The 17961-nt window shown below is 56.3% G+C and overlaps 1 protein-coding gene across 3 annotated transcripts in view; it reads right to left on the reverse strand.

Moving 5' to 3' along the window:
• TBCD (tubulin folding cofactor D) overlaps nt 1–17961 on the reverse strand; it is a 648429-nt gene that overhangs the window by 606983 nt on the left and 23485 nt on the right. For all 3 annotated transcript variants that reach the window (XM_072112667.1, XM_072112666.1, XM_072112665.1), the window contains exons 9-14: nt 17480–17525; nt 15933–16065; nt 14627–14754; nt 11321–11381; nt 10215–10289; nt 7841–7935 (exon numbers count right to left, since the gene is read on the reverse strand). In XM_072112667.1, coding sequence (XP_071968768.1) covers nt 7841–7935; nt 10215–10289; nt 11321–11381; nt 14627–14754; nt 15933–16065; nt 17480–17525 — 538 coding nt within the window. The remainder of the gene's footprint in view (nt 1–7840; nt 7936–10214; nt 10290–11320; nt 11382–14626; nt 14755–15932; nt 16066–17479; nt 17526–17961) is intronic.

The raw sequence follows: 17961 nt of genomic DNA on the forward strand, positions 1-17961 counted from the left end.
GTGATGAGCGGAGGTGGAGGGGCAGCAGGTTGTGATGAGCGGAGGTGGAGGGGCAGCAGGTTGTGATGAGCGGAGGTGGAGGGGCAGCAGGTTGTGATGAGCGGAGGTGGAGGGGCAGCAGGTTGTGATGAGCGGAGGTGGAGGGGCAGCAGGTTGTGATGAGCGGAGGTGGAGGGGCAGCAGGTTGTGATGTGCGGAGGTGGAGGGGCAGCAGGTTGTGATGAGCGGAGGTGGAGGGGCAGCAGGTTGTGATGAGCGGAGGTGGAGGGGCAGCAGGTTGTGATGAGCGGAGGTGGAGGGGCAGCAGGTTGTGATGAGCAGAGGTGGAGGGGCAGCAGGTTGTGATGAGCGGAGGAGTAGGGGCAGCAGGTTGTGATGAGCAGAGGTGGAGGGGCAGCAGGTTGTGATGAGCGAAGGTGGGGGGCAGCAGGTTGTGATGAGCGGAGGTGGAGGGGCAGCAGGTTGTGATGAGCGGAGGTGGGGGGGGGGCAGCAGGTGTCGCCAGGGCGTGGACACCATTCACACTCTGATGGCGGCTGACAATACTGTAAGTGACGACCCATCATGACTTACACCCACAATGTATATCAGTTTCTGCTATTTGGCCCCAGGCAAGACAAAGTGAGCGCTCGTCTACAGATAGCTAGGGGCGACGCAGCCTGCGGAGGAATGTGACTGCAGACAATGGCGTTACAGCTTCCAGAACACACGGTTACGACACCGCAACGACGCTGACATTCCTCCCTCCTCCACGGTCACCTTGAGTGACTGTACAAGCACCCGTCCAGTGCGTGACGTGCGTCCTACAGGACACGCTACATGTCCATACATGCAGGCCCTGCGGCTAGCCTCACACCAGCGTCTAGGAAGGACTCTGCGTAAACATGGCGCGGCTGCTTACACAATGCGTCCTCGCACCTCACCAGGCCCAGGCGACCAGCACAGATGTCCCCCAACTATGGAAAGTTCTGCTATAGATTGGGTTTTAATTCATAGTATAAGCTCGCTGTGTATGGGGGTGTAGTCACAGAGAGGTCAGAGCGCCCATGCTGACCCCTGACCACTGCTGGCTATGATAGAAAGGTGTCAGGACACACAGGACATGGCAGCTCGCTGTGTATGGGGGTGTAGTCACAGAGGGGTCAGAGCGCCCATGCTGACCCCTGACCACTGCTGGCTATGATAGAAAGGTGTCAGGACACACAGGACATGGCAGCTCGCTGTGTATGGGGGGTGTAGTCACAGAGGGGTCAGAGCGCCCATGCTGACCCCTGACCACTGCTGGCTATGATAGAAAGGTGTCAGGACACACAGGACATGGCAGCTCGCTGTGTATGGGGGGTGTAGTCACAGAGAGGTCAGAGCGCCCATGCTGACCCCTGACCACTGCTGGCTATGATAGAAAGGTGTCAGGACACACAGGACATGGCAGCTCACTGTGTATGGGGGGTGTAGTCACAGAGGTCAGAGCGCCCATGCTGACCCCTGACCACTGCTGGCTATGATAGAAAGGTGTCAGGACACACAGGACATGGCAGCTCGCTGTGTATGGGGGGTGTAGTCACAGAGGGGTCAGAGCATCCATGCTGACCCCTGACCACTACTGGCTATGATAGAAAGGTGTCAGGACACAGGACATGGCAGCTCGCTGTGTATGGGGGGTGTAGTCACAGAGAGGTCAGAGCACCCATGCTGACCCCTGACCACTGCTGGCTATGATAGAAAGGTGTCAGGACACACAGGACATGGCAGCTCGCTGTGTATGGGGGGTGTAGTCACAGAGGGGTCAGAGCGCCCATGCTGACCCCTGACCACTGCTGGCTATGATAGAAAGGTGTCAGGACACACAGGACATGGCAGCTCGCTGTGTATGGGGGGTGTAGTCACAGAGGGGTCAGAGCACCCATGCTGACCCCTGACCACTGCTGGCTATGATAGAAAGGTGTCAGGACACACAGGACATGGCAGCTCGCTGTCTATGGGGGGTGTAGTCACAGAGGGGTCAGAGCACCCATGCTGACCCCTGACCACTGCTGGCTATGATAGAAAGGTGTCAGGACACACAGGACATAGCAGCTCGCTGTGTATGGGGGGTGTAGTCACAGAGGGGTCAGAGCGCCCATGCTGACCCCTGACCACTGCTGGCTATGATAGAAAGGTGTCAGGACACACAGGACATGGCAGCTCGCTGTGTGTGGGGGGTGTAGTCACAGAGGGGTCAGAGCGCCCATGCTGACCCCTGACCACTGCTGGCTATGATAGAAAGGTGTCAGGACACAGGACATGGCAGCTCGCTGTGTATGGGGGGTGTAGTCACAGAGGGGTCAGAGCGCCCATGCTGACCCCTGACCCCTGCTGGCTATGATAGAAAGGTGTCAGGACACACAGGACATGGCAGCTCGCTGTGTATGGGGGGTGTAGTCACAGAGGTCAGAGCACCCATGCTGACCCCTGACCACTGCTGGCTATGATAGAAAGGTGTCAGGACACACAGGACATGGCAGCTCGCTGTGTATGGGGGGTGTAGTCACAGAGGGGTCAGAGCGCCCATGCTGACCCCTGACCACTGCTGGCTATGATAGAAAGGTGTCAGGACACAGGACATGGCAGCTCGCTGTGTATGGGGGTGTGGTCACAGAGGGGTCAGAGCACCCATGCTGACCCCTGACCACTGCTGGCTATGATAGAAAGGTGTCAGGACACACAGGACATAGCAGCTCGCTGTGTATGGGGGGTGTAGTCACAGAGGGGTCAGAGCGCCCATGCTGACCCCTGACCACTGCTGGCTATGATAGAAAGGTGTCAGGACACAGGACATGGCAGCTCGCTGTGTATGGGGGGTGTAGTCACAGAGGGGTCAGAGCGCCCATGCTGACCCCTGACCACTGCTGGCTATGATAGAAAGGTGTCAGGACACACAGGACATGGCAGCTCCCTGTGTATGGGGGGTGTAGTCACAGAGGGGTCAGAGCGCCCATGCTGACCCCTGACCACTGCTGGCTATGATAGAAAGGTGTCAGGACACAGGACATGGCAGCTCGCTGTGTATGGGGGGTGTAGTCACAGAGGGGTCAGAGCGCCCATGCTGACCCCTGACCACTGCTGGCTATGATAGAAAGGTGTCAGGACACACAGGACATGGCAGCTCGCTGTGTATGGGGGTTGTAGTCACAGAGGGGTCAGAGCGCCCATGCTGACCCCTGACCCCTGCTGGCTATGATAGAAAGCTGTCAGGACACAGGACATGGCAGCTCGCTGTGTATGGGGGTGTAGTCACAGAGAGGTCAGAGCGCCCATGCTGACCCCTGACCACTGCTGGCTATGATAGAAAGGTGTCAGGACACACAGGACATGGCAGCTCGCTGTGTATGGGGGTGTAGTCACAGAGAGGTCAGAGCGCCCATGCTGACCCCTGATCACTGCTGGCTATGATAGAAAGGTGTCAGGACACAGGACATGGCAGCTCGCTGTGTATGGGGGGTGTAGTCACAGAGGGGTCAGAGCGCCCATGCTGACCCCTGACCACTGCTGGCTATGATAGAAAGGTGTCAGGACACACAGGACATGGCAGCTCGCTGTGTATGGGGGGTGTAGTCACAGAGGGGTCAGAGCCCCCATGCTGACCCCTGACCACTGCTGGCTATGATAGAAAGGTGTCAGGACACACAGGACATGGCAGCTCACTGTGTATGGGGGGTGTAGTCACAGAGGGGTCAGAGCACCCATGCTGACCCCTGACCACTGCTGGCTATGATAGAAAGGTGTCAGGACACACAGGACATGGCAGCTCCCTGTGTATGGGGGTGTAGTCACAGAGAGGTCAGAGCACCCATGCTGACCCCTGACCACTGCTGGCTATGATAGAAAGGTGTCAGGACACAGGACATGGCAGCTCGCTGTGTATGGGGGTGTAGTCACAGAGGGGTCAGAGCACCCATGCTGACCCCTGACCACTGCTGGCTATGATAGAAAGGTGTCAGGACACAGGACATGGCAGCTCGCTGTGTATGGGGGGTGTAGTCACAGAGGGGTCAGAGCACCCATGCTGACCCCTGACCACTGCTGGCTATGATAGAAAGGTGTCAGGACACACAGGACATGGCAGCTCGCTGTGTATGGGGGTTGTAGTCACAGAGGGGTCAGAGCGCCCATGCTGACCCCTGACCCCTGCTGGCTATGATAGAAAGCTGTCAGGACACAGGACATGGCAGCTCGCTGTGTATGGGGGTGTAGTCACAGAGAGGTCAGAGCGCCCATGCTGACCCCTGACCACTGCTGGCTATGATAGAAAGGTGTCAGGACACACAGGACATGGCAGCTCGCTGTGTATGGGGGTGTAGTCACAGAGAGGTCAGAGCGCCCATGCTGACCCCTGATCACTGCTGGCTATGATAGAAAGGTGTCAGGACACAGGACATGGCAGCTCGCTGTGTATGGGGGGTGTAGTCACAGAGGGGTCAGAGCGCCCATGCTGACCCCTGACCACTGCTGGCTATGATAGAAAGGTGTCAGGACATAGGACATGGCAGCTCGCTGTGTATGGGGGTGTAGTCACAGAGAGGTCAGAGCACCCATGCTGACCCCTGACCACTGCTGGCTATGATAGAAAGGTGTCAGGACACACAGGACATGGCAGCTCGCTGTGTATGGGGGTGTAGTCACAGAGAGGTCAGAGCGCCCATGCTGACCCCTGATCACTGCTGGCTATGATAGAAAGGTGTCAGGACACAGGACATGGCAGCTCGCTGTGTATGGGGGGTGTAGTCACAGAGGGGTCAGAGCCCCCATGCTGACCCCTGACCACTGCTGGCTATGATAGAAAGGTGTCAGGACACACAGGACATGGCAGCTCACTGTGTATGGGGGGTGTAGTCACAGAGGGGTCAGAGCACCCATGCTGACCCCTGACCACTGCTGGCTATGATAGAAAGGTGTCAGGACACACAGGACATGGCAGCTCCCTGTGTATGGGGGTGTAGTCACAGAGAGGTCAGAGCACCCATGCTGACCCCTGACCACTGCTGGCTATGATAGAAAGGTGTCAGGACACAGGACATGGCAGCTCGCTGTGTATGGGGGTGTAGTCACAGAGGGGTCAGAGCACCCATGCTGACCCCTGACCACTGCTGGCTATGATAGAAAGGTGTCAGGACACAGGACATGGCAGCTCGCTGTGTATGGGGGGTGTAGTCACAGAGGGGTCAGAGCACCCATGCTGACCCCTGACCACTGCTGGCTATGATAGAAAGGTGTCAGGACACACAGGACATGACAGCTCGCTGTGTATGGGGGGTGTAGTCACAGAGGGGTCAGAGCGCCCATGCTGACCCCTGACCACTGCTGGCTATGATAGAAAGGTGTCAGGACACAGGACATGGCAGCTCACTGTATATGGGGGGTGTAGTCACAGAGGGGTCAGAGCACCCATGCTGACCCCTGACCACTGCTGGCTATGATAGAAAGGTGTCAGGACACACAGGACATGGCAGCTCGCTGTGTATGGGGGGTGTAGTCACAGAGGGGTCAGAGCGCCCATGCTGACCCCTGACCACTGCTGGCTATGATAGAAAGGTGTCAGGACATAGGACATGGCAGCTCGCTGTGTATGGGGGTGTAGTCACAGAGAGGTCAGAGCACCCATGCTGACCCCTGACCACTGCTGGCTATGATAGAAAGGTGTCAGGACACACAGGACATGGCAGCTCGCTGTGTATGGGGGTGTAGTCACAGAGAGGTCAGAGCGCCCATGCTGACCCCTGATCACTGCTGGCTATGATAGAAAGGTGTCAGGACACAGGACATGGCAGCTCGCTGTGTATGGGGGGTGTAGTCACAGAGGGGTCAGAGCGCCCATGCTGACCCCTGACCACTGCTGGCTATGATAGAAAGGTGTCAGGACATAGGACATGGCAGCTCGCTGTGTATGGGGGTGTAGTCACAGAGAGGTCAGAGCACCCATGCTGACCCCTGACCACTGCTGGCTATGATAGAAAGGTGTCAGGACACACAGGACATGGCAGCTCGCTGTGTATGGGGGTGTAGTCACAGAGAGGTCAGAGCGCCCATGCTGACCCCTGATCACTGCTGGCTATGATAGAAAGGTGTCAGGACACAGGACATGGCAGCTCGCTGTGTATGGGGGGTGTAGTCACAGAGGGGTCAGAGCGCCCATGCTGACCCCTGACCACTGCTGGCTATGATAGAAAGGTGTCAGGACACACAGGACATGGCAGCTCGCTGTGTATGGGGGGTGTAGTCACAGAGGGGTCAGAGCCCCCATGCTGACCCCTGACCACTGCTGGCTATGATAGAAAGGTGTCAGGACACACAGGACATGGCAGCTCACTGTGTATGGGGGGTGTAGTCACAGAGGGGTCAGAGCACCCATGCTGACCCCTGACCACTGCTGGCTATGATAGAAAGGTGTCAGGACACACAGGACATGGCAGCTCGCTGTGTATGGGGGGTGTAGTCACAGAGGGGTCAGAGCCCCCATGCTGACCCCTGACCACTGCTGGCTATGATAGAAAGGTGTCAGGACACACAGGACATGGCAGCTCACTGTGTATGGGGGGTGTAGTCACAGAGGGGTCAGAGCACCCATGCTGACCCCTGACCACTGCTGGCTATGATAGAAAGGTGTCAGGACACACAGGACATGGCAGCTCCCTGTGTATGGGGGTGTAGTCACAGAGAGGTCAGAGCACCCATGCTGACCCCTGACCACTGCTGGCTATGATAGAAAGGTGTCAGGACACACAGGACATGGCAGCTCCCTGTGTATGGGGGTGTAGTCACAGAGAGGTCAGAGCACCCATGCTGACCCCTGACCACTGCTGGCTATGATAGAAAGGTGTCAGGACACAGGACATGGCAGCTCGCTGTGTATGGGGGTGTAGTCACAGAGGGGTCAGAGCACCCATGCTGACCCCTGACCACTGCTGGCTATGATAGAAAGGTGTCAGGACACAGGACATGGCAGCTCGCTGTGTATGGGGGGTGTAGTCACAGAGGGGTCAGAGCACCCATGCTGACCCCTGACCACTGCTGGCTATGATAGAAAGGTGTCAGGACACACAGGACATGACAGCTCGCTGTGTATGGGGGGTGTAGTCACAGAGGGGTCAGAGCGCCCATGCTGACCCCTGACCACTGCTGGCTATGATAGAAAGGTGTCAGGACACAGGACATGGCAGCTCACTGTATATGGGGGGTGTAGTCACAGAGGGGTCAGAGCACCCATGCTGACCCCTGACCACTGCTGGCTATGATAGAAAGGTGTCAGGACACACAGGACATGGCAGCTCACTGTATATGGGGGGTGTAGTCACAGAGGGGTCAGAGCACCCATGCTGACCCCTGACCACTGCTGGCTATGATAGAAAGGTGTCAGGACACAGGACATGGCAGCTCGCTGTGTATGGGGGGTGTAGTCACAGAGGGGTCAGAGCACCCATGCTGACCCCTGACCACTGCTGGCTATGATAGAAAGGTGTCAGGACACACAGGACATGGCAGCTCGCTGTGTATGGGGGTGTAGTCACAGAGGGGTCAGAGCACCCATGCTGACCCCTGACCACTGCTGGCTATGATAGAAAGGTGTCAGGACACACAGGACATGGCAGCTCGCTGTGTATGGGGGGTGTAGTCACAGAGGGGTCAGAGCGCCCATGCTGACCCCTGACCACTGCTGGCTATGATAGAAAGGTGTCAGGACACACAGGACATGGCAGCTCGCTGTGTATGGGGGTGTAGTCACAGAGGGGTCAGAGCGCCCATGCTGACCCCTAAGTATTTCTTTGGACCCCCGACCATAATAATAAATCAATAAATCATTTACCGTCAGGGAGACGTGACGGGAGCAGCAGTCCCCTCCTGCCCAACTCTGCCAGGGCGAGGCAGCCCCCGTGCCAGGCGTTATTGGTTTCTTGGAAACTGCAAGAAAAGAAAAGCGAGAATTTACCAACATAAAAGATCATTTACACTACGAGACTTACGTAACAGAGGAAGCAGCACAGAGGATTTCAGAATATTTTATTAACCAGCTGACAGCAGCACAGAGGATTTCAGGAGAGCAGTGTCCGTTATCCATGTGGGAGGCCACAGACAGTAATGTTGTGAGATGAGCAGCACAGAGGATTTCAGGAGAGCAGTGTCCGCTAACCTTGTGGGAGGCCACAGACAGTAATGTTGTGAGATGAGCAGCACAGAGGATTTCAGGAGAGCAGTGTCCGTTATCCATGTGGGAGGCCACAGATATTGTGAGATGAGCAGCACAGAGGATTTCAGGAGAGCAGTGTCCGTTATCCATGTGGGAGGCCACAGACAGTAAAGTTGTGAGATGAGCAGCACAGAGGATTTCAGAATGATGTTATTACGGAGCAAGTGGCATGTGACAGGGCAGCGCCATGATGTGTGAATCCGGAGCAGGAGGTGGGGGGGGGGGGTGTCTCCTCCGAGCGAAACATCCCTGCGAGTCTGGCGGGAGCCGCACGTGTCCGCACAGGCCTCCAGGTGCACGGGGAACCGATATGCAAATCCTGCAGATATCATCTATCCGGGTCCTCAGGTACATCTGATATCCACTATATAACGTCCCGTTCTCAGCAAATATCCCCCTCCCCCATCTGATCCGACAGGACTACGATCCCTCCAGGTAGAACTTTCTATATACACTATATACAGGCCTGCAGATGTCCTCAGCATATATCCCCCTCCCCCATCTGATCTGACAGGACTACGATCCCTCCAGGTACATCCCTCTATATACACTATATACAGGCCCTGCAGATGTCCTCAGCAGATATCCCCCTCCCCCATCTGACCCGACAGGACTACGATCCCTCCAGGTACATCCTTCTATATACACTATATACAGGCCCTGCAGATGTCCTCAGCAGATATCCCCCTCCCCCATCTGACCCGACAGGACTACGATCCCTCCAGGTACATCCTTCTATATACACTATATACAGGCCCTGCAGATATTCTCAGCATATATCCCCCTCCCCCATCTGATCCGACAGGACTACGATCCCTCCAGGTAGATCCTTCTATATACACTATATACAGGCCTGCAGATGTCCTCAGCATATATCCCCCTCCCCCATCTGATCCGACAGGACTACGATCCCTCCAGGTACATCCTTCTATATACAGTCCTGTAGATGTCCTCAGCAGATATCCCCCTCCCCTATCTGATCCGACAGGACTACGATCCCTCCAGGTAGATCCTTCTATATACACTATATACAGGCCTGCAGATGTCCTCAGCAGATATCCCCCTCCCCCATCTGACCCGACAGGACTACGATCCCTCCAGGTACATCCCTCTATATACACTATATACAGGCCCTGCAGATGTCCTCAGCATATATCCCCCTCCCCCATCTGATCTGACAGGACTACGATCCCTCCAGGTACATCCCTCTATATACACTATAAACAGGCCTGCAGATGTCCTCAGCATATATCCCCCTCCCCCATCTGATCTGACAGGACTACGATCCCTCCAGGTACATCCCTCTATATACACTATAAACAGGCCTGCAAGTATCATCTATCCGGGTACACCATATATCTATTATATACAGTCCTGTTCACAGCAAATATCCCCCTCCCCCATCTGACCCGACAGGACTACGATCCCTCCAGGTAGATCTTTCTATATACAGGCCTGCAGACCTCCTCAGCAAATATCCCCCTCCCCTATCTGATCCGACAGGACTACGATCCCTCCAGGTAGATCCTACTATATACACTATATACAGTCCTGTAGATGTCCTCAGCATATATCCCCCTCCCCTATCTGATCCGACAGGACTACGATCCCTCCAGGTAGATCCTACTATATACACTATATACAGTCCTGTAGATGTCCTCAGCATATATCCCCCTCCCCTATCTGATCCGACAGGACTACGATCCCTCCAGGTCGATCCTTCTATATACACTATATACAGTCCTGTAGATGTTCTCAGCAGATATCCCCCTCCCCTATCTGATCCGACAGGACTACGATCCCTCCAGGTAGATCCTTCTATATACACTATATACAGTCCTGTAGACGTCCTCAGCAGATGTCATCTATATGGGGACATGTGTACACCTTATATCCACTATATACAGCCCTGCACATGCTCAGGCTCCTCCCACCACTGATCACATGACCCCGGGGACATATCTAAGGCAGGTAAATTCAAGGTCATTGTTACCTAAAGCAATCGAGCACGGAGCCCACCACATCGTCCGCCAGTTCTCTCGGAAGTCGTCCCGTCAGGCGCCCGATCCTGGAAAACAAAAACATGTGATAGGTAAAACGGAAAACGTGATGCTCCGCCCTTATATATCCTCTCCTGAGAAAGCTGGGTGACATCCAATATGGCTGCCACAATGAACTACAGAGCAAACCAGGTTACAGGATACAAAGAAAGCTGGGTGAAACTTATATCTGTAACTAGTTGGGTGCCAATAAATATGGCCGCCATTACAGCTTCACAGAGCTTTCCTAGGGCCCCGAAGGGCCAAAGTACCAGTATATGTGGCAATATGAAATCACTTCTTTGGTTTGACACCAAACTTTTCTACGGTCCAGAGGCAAGTTGTAACCAAAAAAAAAAAATTATCATTGCCATTCAGGAATTTAGAAAAGTTGGATAAAACCATGGTCTTTCTTTATATTGTTTTCTGGGAATACAGGATGACAGCTTCCACAGCTTTTCTGGCTCCTGAAGGGAGAGTCTTCTCTGAACATTAGATGAGGACGTGTCACAGTAGATTTTGCATTTAGGGCTCTGGAAAAGCTGAATGACAACCCCGGCCGAAGCTGTCACCTCCCTGCTGGAAGAGCTCGCAAGAGGTCTACCAAGCTTTTCCAGAACCCTGGATGGCAAATACTTTCAGCTAAGTTATATGAAACAGAAGCTGTAAAATCAAGAATCTAGGAAAGTTGGGTGGTCATCTTTATCATTCTGTTTAATTGGATCACAAGCACGATGCCACAGCTTTTCCTGGACCCTGCAGGGTAAAACTCCTCCGTACAATATCTGAGGATGCATGTAGCATTCAGGACTCTAGGAAAGCTGAATGACATGCGGGCTGATGGATCTGGTAGAAGTTGTGCTGCCTGAGCTGCAGATTGTTACAAGGAAGTCAGAGGAGTAAACACGGAGCGCGGTGATGCCCCGAGGGCTCAGCAAATTTCACTACAATAATGTTTGCTCTGCCAACTGCGAGACCTTTAACGGTCGTCCAGAAAGAGAAAATAATCCCTAATCTCTTCCCCATTATTTACTATACAGCGCGCAGCAGGACGGCCTACCCTTTCGCTGCAGACCATCGCACAATGGTGTCTTTGTCCTTCAGCCCCACCAGCAACTGCTCTGCAAGGAGACAAAAAAGGGAGAGGGTTAGAGGAAAGCGGGCGCTGGCACCGGCACCAGGCGAACGGGCAGAGGAGTAACTCAATTTTACGTAATGCTAATTTTTTGGGGGGAATCTGGTAGATAGAGGGGGGCGCTGTTGCATTGAAGTCTATGGGAGTATTATGCATCTGTCTAAGTGGTGGTGAAAAGCGGTACTGCAGCTTGTGAATGTGCAGGTCAGATACAAGGGGCACTTAAAGGGATCGTCCCAAGATGAAATGTTACAATGGATCTTCCGGACGGTCACACACCCTCCCACTTTATGCATGGTCTACGTGAGCGCCGGAGAGTTGTCTGCAGCGTTTATAGAAATATCATATAGCAGCAGGACACGCGCTCCACCAATCAGTATGGACCGGACCCTGATCTCCTGAACGTGGAGGGGCCCAGCAGTCGGACCTGCAGTGTTCTGATTGTTATTCCTTACCCTATGAATAGGGGCTATGTTTCTGGGTGCCCCTGATTACGGCTGGGCTCATGTAGTGATAACGCGTACAGCACGGGGTGGCGGGGGTTAATGGCAGCCATGTTTGCTATCACTGCTGTCACTCAGCGGCTGCACAATGACTTGTTCAGCACAATCCGTCCTATTCATGTTCCTAGCACTTTCTAAGCAAACAAGAATCCACAGTGCAAACAAGGTCGTCCCTGTACAGCCCCGGGGGCCAGAGATCCCTGTACAGCAGCCCAGGGGGCCAGAGGTCCCAGTACAGCCCTGGGGGCCAGAGATCCCTGCACAGCCCCGGGGGCCAGAGATCCCTGCACAGCCCCGGGGGCCAGAGATCCCTGTACAGCAGCCCCGGGGGCCAGAGATCCCTGTACAGCAGCCCCGGGGGCCAGAGATCCCTGTACAGCAGCCCAGGGGGCCAGAGGTCCCAGTACAGCCCTGGGGGCCAGAGATCCCTGCACAGCCCCGGGGCCAGAGATCCCTGCACAGCCCCGGGGGCCAGAGATCCCTGTACAGCCCCGGGGGCCAGAGGTCCCAGTACTACAGCCCCGGGGGCCAGAGATCCCTGTACAGCCCCGGGGAGCCAGAGATCCCTGTACAGCCCCGGGGGCCAGAGATCCCTGTACAGCAGCCCCGGGGGCCAGAGATCCCTGTACAGCCCCGGGGGCCAGAGATCCCTGTACTACAGCCCTGGGGGCCAGAGATCCCTGTACAGCCCCGGGGGCCAGAGATCCCTGTACAGCCCCGGGGGCCAGAGATCCCTGTACAGCCCCGGGGGCCAGAGATCCCTGTACAGCCCCGGGGGCCAGAGATCCCTGTACAGCCCCGGGGGCCAGAGATCCCTGCACAGCCCCGGGGGCCAGAGATCCCTGTACAGCAGCCCCGGGGGCCAGAGATCCCTGTACAGCAGCCCCGGGGGCCAGAGATCCCTGTACAGCAGCACCGGGGGCCAGAGATCCCTGTACAGCAGCACCGGGGGCCAGAGATCCCTGTACAGCCCCGGGGGCCAGAGATCCCTGCACAGCAGCCCCGGGGGCCAGAGATCCCTGCACAGCAGCCCCGGGGGCCAGAGATCCCTGCACAGCAGCCCCGGGGGCCAGAGATCCCTGCACAGCAGCCCCGGGGGTCAGAGATCCCTGCACAGCAGCCCCGGGGGTCAGAGATCCCTGCACAGCAGCCCCGGGGGCCAGAGATCCCTGCACAGCAGCCCCGGGGGCCAGAGATCCCTGCACAGCAGCCCCGGGGGCCAGAGATCCCTGCACAGCAGCCCCGGGGGCCAGAGATCCCTGCACAGCAGCCCCGGGGGCCAGAGATCCCTGCACAGCAGCCCCGGGGGCCAGAGATCCCTGCACAGCAGCCCCGGGGGCCAGAGATCCCTGCACAGCAGCCCCGGGGGCCAGAGATCCCTGCACAGCAGCCCCGGGGGCCAGAGATCCCTGCACAGCAGCCCCGGGGGCCAGAGATCCCTGCACAGCAGCCCCGGGGGCCAGAGATCCCTGCACAGCAGCCCCGGGGGCCAGAGATCCCTGCACAGCAGCCCCGGGGGCCAGAGATCCCTGCACAGCAGCCCCGGGGGCCAGAGATCCCTGCACAGCAGCCCCGGGGGTCAGAGATCCCTGCACAGCAGCCCCGGGGGCCAGAGATCCCTGCACAGCAGCCCCGGGGGCCAGAGATCCCTGCACAGCAGCCCCGGGGGCCAGAGATCCCTGCACAGCAGCCCCGGGGGCCAGAGATCCCTGCACAGCAGCCCCGGGGGCCAGAGATCCCTGCACAGCAGCCCCGGGGGCCAGAGATCCCTGTACTAGAGCCCCGGGGGCCAGAGATCCCTGTACTAGAGCCCCGGGGGGCCAGAGATCCCTGTACTACAGCCCCGGGGGGCCAGAGATCCCTGTACTACAGCCCCGGGGGGCCAGAGATCCCTGTACTACAGCCCCGGGGGGCCAGAGATCCCTGTACTACAGCCCCGGGGGGCCAGAGATCCCTGTACTACAGCCCCGGGGGCCAGAGATCCCTGCACAGGCCCGGGGGCCAGAGATCCCTGTACAGCCCCGGGGGGCCAGAGAACCCTGTACAGCCCCGGGGGGCCAGAGATCCCTGTACAGCAGCCCCGGGGGGCCAGAGATCCCTGCACAGCCCCGGGGGCCAGAGATCCCTGCACAGGCCCGGGGGCCAGAGATCCCTGCACAGCCCCGGGGGGCCAGAGATCCCTGTACTACAGCCCCGGGGGGCCAGAGATCCCTGTACTACAGCCCCGGGGGGCCAGAGATCCCTGTACAGCCCCGGGGAGCCAGAGATCCCTGCACAGCCCCGGGGGGCCAGAGATCCCTGCACAGCCCCGGGGGGCCAGAGATCCCTGTACTACAGCCCCGGGAAGCCAGAGATCCCTGTACTACAGCCCCGGGGGGCCAGAGATCCCTGTACTACAGCCCCGGGGGCCAGAGATCCCTGCACAGGCCCGGGGGCCAGAGATCCCTGTACAGCCCCGGGGGGCCAGAGATCCCTGTACAGCCCCGGGGGGCCAGAGATCCCTGTACAGCAGCCCCGGGGGGCCAGAGATCCCTGTACAGCAGCCCCGGGGGGCCAGAGATCCCTGCACAGCCCCGGGGGCCAGAGATCCCTGCACAGGCCCGGGGGCCAGAGATCCCTGCACAGCAGCCCCGGGGGGCCAGAGATCCCTGCACAGGCCCGGGGGCCAGAGATCTCTGCGGAGAGGACATAGCAGACCCTCACCCTGGTGACCAGTGAGGACCCTCACCTACTACATGCTCAATCTCCTCGGGGATATCGTACTCCTCGTCGGCCTCCTCCGGAGACGATGGATCCTGGGAGACGCTCGATGTCTGGAGCAAATTTGCAGCCAAAGACCTTGATCCTCGCTGATACCTGAGTAACGACAGATACAGGATAGAGGGTAAACATCGGCTCATGGGACCCCCACAACAAGGCCCTGCAAGACCCCGGAGTAAAGAGTGATCACTTATATGGGGGGCACAGGGGATAGTGGTCCAGGAAATCCCATAGAAGTGAGGGTGCCGCGTACTACAGGGGACCCCCTTCTCTCAGACCCTGGTGGTCCCAGTAGTCGGACCCCTGCTCCCAGACATTTATAGATGTCCTCAACGAGAAAACCCCTTAGATAAAGAGTCTAAACTGCGGGAGCACAACCGACTCCCAAGACCACAACAAACCCCCAGGAGCACAACCCCTTTAATTAAAGGGAATGATTACAACAATGTAATAAATGTTTTAATAGGAATAAGGATCTAGAAGCTGATTATCATCATCCTCCTTAAAGGGATGAGGGGTCTGCATTGTGCACCCTCAACCTCATAGCTTAAAGGGGTTGTCTTATGTTTAATGCTACCCCTTTATCTGTACCCCCAATCTTGTGGTCGCAGTAGTCAGTGTGTTACACAACCCCTCTAAGGCCCGGGGGCTTTCTCGGGTGATGGAGGGTGGGAGAGCGGGTGCCTATCAGTGTGGGAGATCTGGGCCCCCGCTCTGCATAGTAATGGGGCGACACAATGGAGGGTCTGCGGGAACCTTCACATCAATGATGATGGGGGATTAGTGGTGGGTGCCGGACCCCCCAGCCTGGACATGCGCTGCCAGGGGGCCACTAAAAGCTGCGATTCCCGAGTGTCCAGAGAAGCCGCCAGACCGGTTCTACAGCATCGGCCCATTTACATTATAGAGGAACCGGCACTAATGACATCTGGGGACTTTTTTGGTTTTCTCACACCCTGAATAATAAGAGGCTCAGTATAGGATTGTGAATGACTCATCAATAGGACCAGTGCTGGGACCCCCAATACAGGGCCAAAGGACCCCCCAAATACAGGACCAAAGGACCCCCCAAATACAGGGCCAAGGGGACCCCCCAAATACAGGGCCAAGGGGACCCCCCAAATACAGGGCCAAGGGGACCCCCCAAATACAGGGCCAAGGGGACCCCCCAAATACAGGGCCAAGGGGACCCCCCAAATACAGGGTAAAGGGGACCCCCAAAATACAGGGTAAAGGGGACCCCCCAAATACAGGGTCAAGGGGACACTACTTACCTCCACTGGGCCACCTTGGGCTTGAGGAAGGTGAGTCCCAGGCGCTGGACCAGCTTGATCCCCAGTTTGCGGAGCACAGTCTGTGTACTGTCACATAACCTGCAGTTATCCAGAGCCGCCAGCACAGTGGAGGCTACAAGAGAGAGGGGACAAGCTATTACTCTCTGGTATCAGCCACTCCATCCCGGGGAGAGGAGACTGTACAGGGGGGGGGGGATACAATCTATTACTCTCTGTTATCAGCCATTACACCCCGGGGAGAGGAGACTGTACAGGGGGGGGATACAATCTATTACTCTCTGTTATCAGCCATTACACCCCGGGGAGAGGAGACTGTACAGGGGGGGGATACAATCTATTACTCTCTGTTATCAGCCATTACACCCCGGGGAGCGGAGACTGTACAGGGGGGATACAATCTATTACTCTCTGTTATCAGCCATTACATCCCGGGGAGAGGAGACTGTACAGGGGGATACAATCTATTACTCTCTGTTATCAGCCATTACATCCCGGGGAGAGGAGACTGTACAGGGGGATACAATGTATTACTCTCTGTTATCAGCCACTCCATCCCGGGGAGAGGAGACTGTACAGGGGGATACAATCTATTTCTCTCTGTTATCAGCCATTACATCCCGGGGAGAGGAGACTGTACAGGGGGGATACAATCTATTACTCTCTGTTATCAGCCATTACATCCCGGGGAGAGGAGACTGTACAGGGGGGGGATACAATCTATTACTCTCTGTTATCAGCCATTACATCCCGGGGAGAGGAGACTGTACAGGGGGATACAATGTATTACTCTCTGTTATCAGCCACTCCATCCCGGGGAGAGGAGACTGTACAGGGGGGGATACAATCTACTACTCTCTCTCTCTCTCTCTTATCAGCCATTACATCCAGAGTTTGCTACATTTACATTCAGATTATACAAAAATTTGCATGTGACATGCAGATAATGTAACGAGTCTTCAGCTGTGAGAAGTTTCGGGTCTTCAGCTCTTTGTTATAATTTACATCAGTTTCTGATAGATAAAATCTAAGGCGACTTCAAGGACCTTTCCCTGAGGAGGGAGATGTGGAGGGAAGATGATGATGAGTCCTGATTGCAGGGCGGGAAGCAGCAGCCCTGATCCGGGAAATCCTGAATAGGAAAGCGGGAGATAGAGAGGGAACAGCGGGAAGCTGCGAGGCCTGGAGGGAGTGCGGGATGGAAGAGCGGGACATCAGGACACAGGAGAGACTATGTCACAGGGGGGCAACAGTATCCATCTTATCACATGTTCCCTCTCTCTGCCTGGAAAAGCTGGGTGACAACTAAACTGACCTGTACAGCGTTCCTAGACCTGAATGTCAAACCTGCCCAGGGATGCGGTGATAATGCAGGGAATGACCCTTCAGGATCTGAGGAAAGCTGAATGACAATCTCTAGAGATGTCATAGCTTCCATACCCAGCTTTCCCATGACCAGATATAAATGAAAAGAGCATGAAACAACTTTCAATACTTTCGAGATCCGGCAATGGCCGGGACCATCTCACCGTAGGGTAAACAGTCTTCTCGTTTCCCGTGCTTGAAGAGCTGCGCCTGCAACAAAGAGGAGAAAGAACCTTAACATGGACGGACTACACATCCCAGCAAGCCACTTGTGTAATAACGATGCAATACTGCGGTAATCTCTCAATAAATGTAATTGGATATTTGAGAGGGTGCATCAGGTACCCATGGCGGTGCCAAAAATCTTCACAGTTTGGTGTGTGGTCACCTGACCTACTTGCCGGCTCCTTCCTCCTCATTACCTACATACCAGAGCCGGGCCGGTGCTATGGTACCGGGAGGCGCTGACCTAATTTACTCTTAAGAGGTGTAATTATGCGCAGGCTGATGGGGCGTTAATAAAAACACATTCCACGCAGTGAAGAAATAGACAGCCCGCGCTCGCGGCGTGCATTCCTCACGGGGATCTGCATTCCAGCACCGGACGCCGGAGACGCCAAGGATAGAGGAACGGACGCAGAGGAAC

The sequence above is a fragment of the Engystomops pustulosus genome, chromosome 6, assembly GCF_040894005.1.
Source record: "Engystomops pustulosus chromosome 6, aEngPut4.maternal, whole genome shotgun sequence".
Classification (NCBI taxonomy): domain Eukaryota; kingdom Metazoa; phylum Chordata; class Amphibia; order Anura; family Leptodactylidae; genus Engystomops; species Engystomops pustulosus.